The sequence below is a fragment of the Cebus imitator genome, unplaced genomic scaffold (genome assembly GCF_001604975.1).
Source record: "Cebus imitator isolate Cc_AM_T3 unplaced genomic scaffold, Cebus_imitator-1.0 Scaffold43, whole genome shotgun sequence".
In the NCBI taxonomy this organism is placed as follows: domain Eukaryota; kingdom Metazoa; phylum Chordata; class Mammalia; order Primates; family Cebidae; genus Cebus; species Cebus imitator.
This window is the reverse complement of record NW_016107358.1, coordinates 3,843,782-3,853,172: the sequence shown is the minus strand read 5'-3', so window position 1 is coordinate 3,853,172 and position 9,391 is coordinate 3,843,782. Positions and strand designations below refer to the sequence as shown.

Below are 9,391 nucleotides of genomic sequence, written 5' to 3'. Positions count from 1 at the left end.
AAAAAAAAAAAAAAAAAAAAAAAAAAAAAAAAAAAAAAAAAAAAAAAAAAAAAAAAAAAAAAAAAAAAAAAAAAAAAAAAAAAAGTCAATGCCTAATAAGCACGCAACTTTTTCTTGGTAGTGCCTCAGATTCCTTCTCAATAGAGTGCTCCAGACATCAACTATCAGTAGGTCCCAAGCTGAAGCCCTGTTCTCTGAAAGTTCCTTTGTTAAAATGTAAAGGCTCCGGAGGCTGAAGAACAATGCAGAGCACTGGAGTCTTGGGGTAGATTTATTGAGCAAGTGCTTTTTTCATGATGGGAAAAGAAAGATTTGGGTACTCAGGGAAAGAGGGACATAGAAAGGTGGGAGGGGTAGATACCACAAAAGGGAAGGAAGGGCTAGGGAGGAAACAGAAAATGAGGTCTGGGCACCAAGTTTATTTGCTCTAAGATAGAGGCTGGTTGAGCCCATAAAACAGGCGCTGCTAGAGCCCAAGTTCTTTGGAATACACACCCTCTCTTGGCTTCCATACCTGACAGAGCACCGAACTGAACTAAACTTCCCCCACATAGGGACAGGAGGGTTGTCCAGACTGTCACACATGAATAGCTTATGTGAGTCTAGAGAAGGAATGCTGATGAGCTTCCAATCTGCAGGTCTTGTGTTCAGCACGCCTCTTTCTTTCAGTAGGAACAAAAGCATGGTGCTAGATGAGAAGGTTATAGAATGGAAGAAAAGTTTCTCAGTCACTGGGTGAAAGGCCAAGCACGTTCCCTTGATTAGACTATTGGGCAGCGTTTCTGAGAATGAGTGTTGCCAGGTGGTTAAATGATGAAATTTAGGCCAGCTACCGAAATCATCTCCCATGCAATTGCCCAAATGCCTTCTAGGAGCTCTGATGCCAGCTGCTGATGCAAATAAGCCCGTCATGAAACAGGCAACAGAAGTGGACAAACCCAGCACGCTCTGCCTACTACATGCCTTTTTAGGTAGAATGTAGTTAGATGCCTCAGATTGCTCAGCCATTCAGACGTGTTCATTGAAAATGGAACCAAGAAGCAACATTTTCTGGGAAAGCGAGGTGTGTGGCTTTGCAATGATTAATTCTTCCTGAGAGAGAGAGGGGGGAAGTTGTGCCTTGCTGTGTGTGGTGTGTGCACACCTGCATGTTTCTGTGCATGGAGGTTTCCATGGGCATTAAAATCGAACAATAAGAATCTTTCTTACCTGGAATTGTAAAGATGGTTAAATCCTTCTGAAACCAAGACAAAGGGATTCTGACAGAACAGTATACACTTCTGGAACTTCCCTCAGGACCTTGAATGACAAGCCTAAGTTGACCTTCTCCATGCGATTCTTACCTGCTGACGTAAGCAATGCTGCCAGCAGCCAGCAAGGTGAGTCCTGTCTTCTTTGACGGATAGGAGTACGGCCTGAGGATGACTTCAGTCAATGTGATGGGCAATATGGAAGTGTGCTGGAGGAGAGAAGATGGCAAATCAGAATGGCAGGGTGTCCTGGCTGCCTAGAGTGCCCATAATTCTCTGTTCCCCTTTCAGTCTACCTCTTATACACTGCTAGATGAACTTTTCCAGAACTTGGTTTAGGTCACGCTCCCAAGATACCCAAGGACGCACAGTGGCTCCTCTTGCCTACCAGATTAGTCCAGACTCCTCTGTCTGGCTACCAAAGCTCTTGCAGTGTGCCTCACCCTCTCTCTGGTCCTGCTTATTGCCCTCTGCCCCCCCCCCTTTTTTTTGAGGAAGGGGGAATGCAGTTTTGCTCTGTCACTTACCCATGCTGGAGTGCATTGGGGCAATCTCAGCTCACTGCAGCCTCTGCCTACCAGGATCAAGCGAATCTCCTGCCTCAGCCTCCCAAGTAGCTGGGATTACAGTCAAGTGCCAGCACAGCCAGCTAATTTTTTTATTTTTAGTAGAGACGAGGTTTCAACATGTTGGCAAGGCTGGTCTCGAACTTCGGACCTTAAAGGATCTGCCCGCCTCCGCCTCCCAAAGTGCTGGGTTTACAGGTGTGAGCCACCATGCCTGGCCTTGCTACCCTCTCCTAAAACACACACAAACACTCTTACACACACACACACACACACACACACACACACGCTCTCTTACATACATTCACATACAAACATGCACACTCACACAGTCATGCATACATACATTTGTGCACACTCATGTACATGCACACACATTCACACATTTGTGCATGCACACTCACACATACACAGGCATATTCTCACACACATTTGTGCCCACGCATGCACATGCACACATACACACTCATGCATACTCTCATACACATTCACTTATTTGTGCACACCTACACGCCCCCACGTGTGCACACACCCCTCCTCCATTGGACCGAGGCTGTCTCCTTCACGCTCCATTGCGCTCAGCATGCTCTCTCACACTTCCAGCCTCCTGTCCCTGCTTCCTCTCCCTGTGTGGACTGTGCCTTCTCTCCCCGGGATTCAAATCCTCTATGTTCTTTGCAGCCAATGCAATCTTCCATGATGCTGTCTCTGAATTTTCCTGTTGCTAATTTCACTCAACTAGACTGCATTTATATCCTGTGCCATGTAGTCTAGCACTTATGATGTATACTTATAAGCTCTGGGGGGCCGGAGAACACATTCTACCCATCTCTGCATTTTCCTGTTGCATTTAGCAAGGCGTAACTGAGCTCAGTCCTGCCGAGGGTGGTAAGTGTGTGGGGCATGTGTGAGCCTACCTCTGAAACCCCTATGTCCTCCCCCTCCTCCCCTGCATCACCCCCTCCTTAAAACCATCTGCTTTCTTACACCCTCCAAACCCTTAAAAGCAGGTTTTTTTTTTTTAAATGACATAAGGAAATAACTTTAGGGATCATGGCGTTTTCAGATGCAAAGACTGCTGCAGCCTGCTCCCCTCTTGGTGTAGAAGCTGACCTGGGAAGGGTCACTGGAGTATGTGGGCAGTGTCTTTTCATTTACTGGTAACATTTATGAAGTCCTTCTGCAATCCTCTGAGCTTACTGGGAACATCTAGTAGTGTTAGTATTTTACGTTTTTTTATAGTCCCAGCTATCGTTCCTCCTTCACTCCTGCTCGTCAATTTCCTCAGCTCATGGCTGGCTCTTTCACCCACAGTCTCCACCTGCAAGCTCCCACCCCACCCTGTTCCTCAGCCCCAAGGCAGCTGTGCCAGCCCCTCAGTTAGGTCAGTCACTGGAGCTTGGGAATGTCACTGCATTCCCATGCCCAGCAGTGCAGCTGGAACTCTGGGGGCCAGCTCTGGGCAGTCTTTGCTGTCATTCATACAAGTCTTATGCTCATGAGGCATCCCCCGGCGGCAGGAGCTTCCTCGCACCCGAGCTGAGCCGGTGAGGGCAGTCAGAGATCACAGAGACCTGCAGATGACCAGAACCGGGTCAAGTTTTGGTGGGGCAGGGGCAGGGAGAAAAGGACCAAGCTGTAAGTACAGGGGAGCACTGAGTGAAGAGGACCTCTCAGAGTGCCCCGGTCAAGGCCACAGTGGGGTGGCCCAGAGCACCTGGGCATCTCAAGGGCCCTGGGCACCCTGAATTTCAGCAACAACGCCCAGAGGAACAGCACTGCAGACAAACCATGGCTTTTACATAATTTGTTCCAGGATGATCCTGAACATACTGACTGGCTGGAGAGACAAATGGAACGACTCTCCTCCCTGTCACACCTTGCATCTTTCTTCAGCCTGACTCTGGGCTGCAGCTTCTGTGTCTCTCCCTCCAATAAAGGAACATGGCTTCTAAGGGTCTCTAATCTAACCCTGGGCTGGTGACCGAATCTCTCTGAACTTCAGCTTCCCCAGTTATGAAATGGGGACAGTAAATAGTACATACCTCCAGGGCTGCGCCATGGGGACTGAGGTGCGTGCATGTAATAAGCTTAGTCTTTGGCCTCACAGCACTTCGGTGAGCATTTGCTGGGGTTGCCACTATTATCAGTGTGACTGCTGTCCTTCATCTCACTGGTGGGCCCAGGTCGGGGTGCAGGCAAGGGTCTGGGATAGCCATGGCTTCAGTTGCTTAGATGGACTCTGACCTGTGGTCTGCAAGAGGCCGTGGCGTGCCAGCTGCTGGAGTATCGTTGACACTGGGCTCCCTCCCCAGCCCACAGCTGGTGCCTGCGTTCCCAGCCAAGGCCACCTCTGAGCCCTGTGGATGCTCAGTGACTGACAGGGATGCTCTCTTCAACCAGAGGCCACCCCAGCAGGCAGGAGACGGAGCTGTCTCTCAGCACAGCCACCTGCCTCTCTCTCCCAGCCTTCCATCTACTGCAGCCAGGACAATCCAACCTCTATTCAAAACCATTAACAGGCCCATTATACTGGCCATTGATCTGACGAATTTTATTAACCCTGCCCACAGTCAGCAGCTCCCGTCCTCTACATTAACGATCATTTGGAACAGAATTGCCATGGAATAATGCAGTGCGTTTGCCTTAGGAGTAAATGGGTTCACGGTGATTAATGCTTTTACAGCAAACAACTCGGGAATGCATGACTGGTCACCTCTTCCAGGAGCCTGCCCTTTGCAAGTGACATTCAATTGGATTTCCAAATGAATTCTCCCTGATGGCTTCTGGGAAATTTACTTCAGTGATGTCATTAGTGATGGGCCATATACCTCGACTTCATCCTAACTAAAAGGTCTTTGCAAGAATCACATTTTCTGGTCGGGACTGTGGGTGGGAATGAGGAAAAGAACCTTCTGAACATTGAGCTGCTGTGAAGAGCCAAACATGATGCAATAAGCCTTCTGGTGTTTCAAACGTACGGGTATTTCACCTCACTTTGACATAAATCATATGACCTTTGTCAGACAGTACATATTTCCAAAAAGAGGAAGAACAAATTCAGTAAGAGAAAAATCAAATATGCTTTTTGCTTCCAAAAAATCTAATAATTAGGCTGGGATTGACACAAATTAGAATGCTGCCAAAAATTACTGGAAACACTGACTCATTCTGTATTTCAATTAACAGTTTCTCAGTTTCCCTTATAAACAGTGAAGCTGACAAAAATTAATTATCTCAGAGGGGGTAAAATATTTCCTTCCAAAGTAAACAAAACCTCAGGGGCTGAAACAATAGCATGTGTAAACAGAGGGGATGTGGTGGAGCTATCTTCCCTTGTCGTTAAAGTCGTCATTTTGGTAGATTTTGCTTTAAATGTCTCTTTCCAAATGGAACGGTTAAAGGGCAGTGTTATTCTTCTCCCATCCTCTTCTATTCAATTATACCTTCTCCCCCCATCCTCCATACAAAGCCGACTTTCATGCGAATATCTTGGAGTGAGAAGTACAAGCATGAAGTATTGATTTAAGTATTAGTGTAATAACACACTAGATTCTCTGCTTACAAAATAGCCTTGCAGATAAGTACTAAGATTTACCAACTCAAAAAAAAAAAAAAAAAAAAAAAAAAAAAAAAAACAAAAAAAAAAAAAAAAAAAAAAAAAAAAGATTTACCAACTCATAGACAATTTTTATGAGATTGCATGAGTGATGACATGGCAAATGATAATGATTTGAGCACTTGTTTGTACTCACCTCACACAGGTAGATAAGTGGCTCCATTAAACAATTTCCCTGCATATGAGGCTAAACTTACAGTAGGAGGAAGTTTGCAGACCCTCAAGAAAGAGGCAAGCCTTAATCATGAGATCACATATGGAGCCGACAGGTCTTTATCACTGTCATGGTGGCTCCAGAGACTGAATCTATAAGCCTAGGCTGATCACACTCTTATTCTAAGGCTCTTAAAGGATCAAGAGCACTTAATTTTCTCCAGTGAAAAAAATTCAGAGAGCCTACATATTGTAAAATCAGATGATAACATAAAAAAAAATCTAATCTCTGCTTCTTTCCTCTATTTCATTTCCCTTCTGGACTATCTCTTGTGTTGAGATTGAGTTGACCAAGATAAATAAACTGACTTCTACCCTCTCAGATGGGTCATCAAGAGGCTTTCTCCTTCAGATGCTGTTTCTATATCACCTGCTGCATATTTGCCTTAATACTGTCTTCCTCTCCTCTACTCAGGCCGCACTCCAATCTGAGAATTTGTTCCTGATATTGGCCCTTCCCAAACTGAGGGCCTTTCCTCCAAGTCTCTATAATCATAGCTTTGTTTATGTTACTAACAGATAAATATTTTTAAGTGAAGTTTTAGTGCACGAACAAGATCTCATTTCTGGGTACATTAAGGAGGATTTCTTTTGTTTACAATATATTAAATATATCATTTTTAATTGAAAAAAATGGGAGCCTTCAGAAAATCTCTTTGGGGAAAACACAGGACCAAAATATCAATTAAAACTTAAATGTAAATACAATAGACATAGAAATGGAGGCAAAACAAACCTTACTCCATCATATCCAGCTTGTTATTACACTGCTGGATCACATTTCTTAAGCTTGAAAATTGCATGCAAGAAAGGCATGCAGTAATAGTTGTTTTGTAAATTCCAGTAAGGCAATCTCTGGTTTTGATAATATCATCCATTTACCAGCTAAAAACTTTTACCTTCCTCTTCACTAACTTCCTGTGCTACAATTTCTGCCTCTAATTCCCTACAGGTAGAGACAATGATGATGATCTGTGACATTTTTAGGAATAGTTTGTATCTGAAAGCAGAGACCATCTGTATCCTCCATGTTCCTTACATCATTAAAGATACAGTTTTGCTCTAAGTAAATATGATCTCTAGAAACCTGGAAGCATGCACATAGACTATAGAGCTTATATCTCAAGGTACTTTAAAAAAAAAAAACCCTTCCAATTATGCTACCTGTAGGAGTTTTTCAGTCTCAAAGACTAAACGTTTTTTTTTTTTCTTTTCTTTTTTTTTTTTTTTGAGATGCAGTCTCACTCTGTCACCCAGGCTAGAGTGCAATGGCGCGATTTTGGCTCACTGCAACCTCCATCTCCTGGGTTGAAGCGATTCTCCCACCTCAGCCTCCTGAGTAGCTGGGATTACAGGTGAGTGCCACCCCGCCTGGCTAATTTTTTTTGTATTTTTAGTAGAGACGGGGTTTCACCATCTTAGCCAGGCTGGTCTGGAACTCCTAACCTCGTGATCCACCCGCCTCGGACTCCCAAAGTGCTGGGATTACAGGTGTGAGCCACCGCGCCTGGCAAGACTAAACTTTTTAAAGAGAATTGGGTTTGTAAAAATTCCCTTTTCTACTTTCTAGGAACTCAAGAGCACAGGCTAGACACCACTGTCATTAAAGAGTCAACATTAAAATGTGTGGACAGGAAGAAACTGGGGAGATAAACCACCCACAGAAAGAGCCATTGGCTTCTCTTTGATCTATACCGTCAACCTCAGTGGCCTAACACAGGTTCGCCAGCCTGCAAATGCAAGTTATACGGCAAAGAGCAGTCATGTTTGCAATTTGCTCTGAAATGCACCCAAAACAAGATGAATAAATGGATGCATAGGTGAAGAGATTCACAAGAAAGCCAAAACAGTAAACTATGAACAGTGGAATCTAAGTGGTGGGTGAGCCAGCTATTCCCTGTAAAATTCTTTCAACCTTGCTTTATGTTTGAAATTTGTCATAATAAAACATTGGGGAAAATATGAATAGTCTTCACTGATCCAGAAAGAGAAATGAATGCCCCACTGGGCCAGGGAAGAAAAGCATACTGTTGTTTATGACCTCTTACGTGACTTGAACAGATGGTGAAATGACAACTTTATGAATCTTCTGAAGAGAATTTTTAAGGGATCTTTTACTGACTGCACTGTTGTCTTTTGGGTTAATATGTAGTTTGACCAACATCTCAAAGCATCATTCTGTTACAAAACTAGTTGGCATTGAAGGAATCCAGCCTGGTGAAGAAGTGGCAATTTGGATTCCAACCAGTTAAGGAAAAAGAAGACATGGGATCTTAGGACCCTACAATCAGTAATCAGGAATATATCTGCCTCTTCATGTCACCTTCCCCTCCCTCTCCACCCCTCTAAATATCCATATCCCTTCCTCCCACTGAGCTCTCTGGCAATCCTAACACCCTCCACACCTGCTACCATTGCTGACTCACTCCTTCACTCCTCACATTCAAACTTCATTCACTTTTCTACCAAAATGCTTCCCATAGCTGCTTATTCTTTTATCTTCCCAGGCATCACTTCCTTAGCTTTTCCCTATTTTGGTACATACAATCAGGTGCATAGAGTGCTACACTGCAATCAGGCAAACCTAAAAAACAAGTTTTAATGTTGCTACTCCCCAGCTCAGAAACCTTCTGTGGCTCCCTATTGCCTCTGTCTATTATCTATACACCTTCCCTCATCTCATCTTATTTCTCAGAGCATTTCAGCAGGCTTCCTTCCTTCTACTCAGTCTCCTTAGTATCCTTTTGTTTCAACCCATTTTTCTTCTCTAGTATTCTTCCTTTTTTTTCATTTTTTAAACTCTTTAATTTTTTATCTCCCAACCAGCCCCATACATCTCTGAGATACCTTACCAAAAAAGCCCATTCATTAACACAAGGAGATGTAAACAAATATCAGAACTCGAAAGAACACTGAAACACGAATATATCACCAGAAGGCTTACTGGGCTTCTATTGTTGAGATTCAAGTTTAGCAATATGTTTTCAGACAGGGAAAGTAAAAAGAGAGAGTTGAAATGTACATACTTCCTGGTTTGGTTTTGTTTTGTTTTGTTTTGAGAAAGTAAAGTTTTTCCCCTACCCATTAGACCTGAAAGAAATTACTACCATTGCATTTCCTTTTAGTGGGACTAAGCCTCATAATGACCTCAACAGTGTCCCCATATCAAACAGTTCAGAGGTCTAGATTCCACAAACTGTAACATCTGGAGGTGAAATAACAAAGCTCAATCAAGTTAAGGAGATGCTGCCAATGAGGAGGTAATATTTTATAATTGTGTGTCCTTCTGTGATCTGAGCAGTAGAGGAACTCCAGACGTACCATTTTCCCCACAGGTGTTTTGTTTGTTTTTGTTCCAAAGGTAAATCGGACACCAGCCAGGATTTTATTCTTTGTTTAAAGCCTGGAGTGCAGGCATTACCACTGTTGATAACACAGAGATCTAAACACTTGGAGAAATTAAAAGAGTCCATGCTAATGTTGAAGCCTTTTACGGCAAATAAGAAACCTCACGAAGGAAACCACCCCAGCCCTTCTGCGTTCGGGAGGCTGTGGATCCACAAGCTTGCCTTCTCGTGGATGCTCACTCTTGTCTGTGCTGCACCTCCTTTGGTCTGCACTAGACACTTCAGTGCTTAACATTATTTCATTTTGTTTTTTTCACCAACAATTTCATGTGTTTTTTTCCCCTTCCTTTTCTCAAAGAGACGATAAACTCTTTGAGGGCAAAGCTCTCATCTATT

General features: G+C 43.7%; 1 protein-coding gene across 2 annotated transcripts in view; it reads right to left on the bottom strand.

The window, feature by feature from the left end:
* LOC108302928 (androgen dependent TFPI regulating protein) overlaps window positions 1–9,391 on the bottom strand; it is a 66,765-nt gene that overhangs the window by 18,678 nt on the left and 38,696 nt on the right. For both annotated transcript variants that reach the window (XM_037737829.1, XM_017526662.2), the window contains one exon: window positions 1,344–1,459. In XM_037737829.1, coding sequence (XP_037593757.1) covers window positions 1,344–1,459 — 116 coding nt within the window. The remainder of the gene's footprint in view (window positions 1–1,343; window positions 1,460–9,391) is intronic.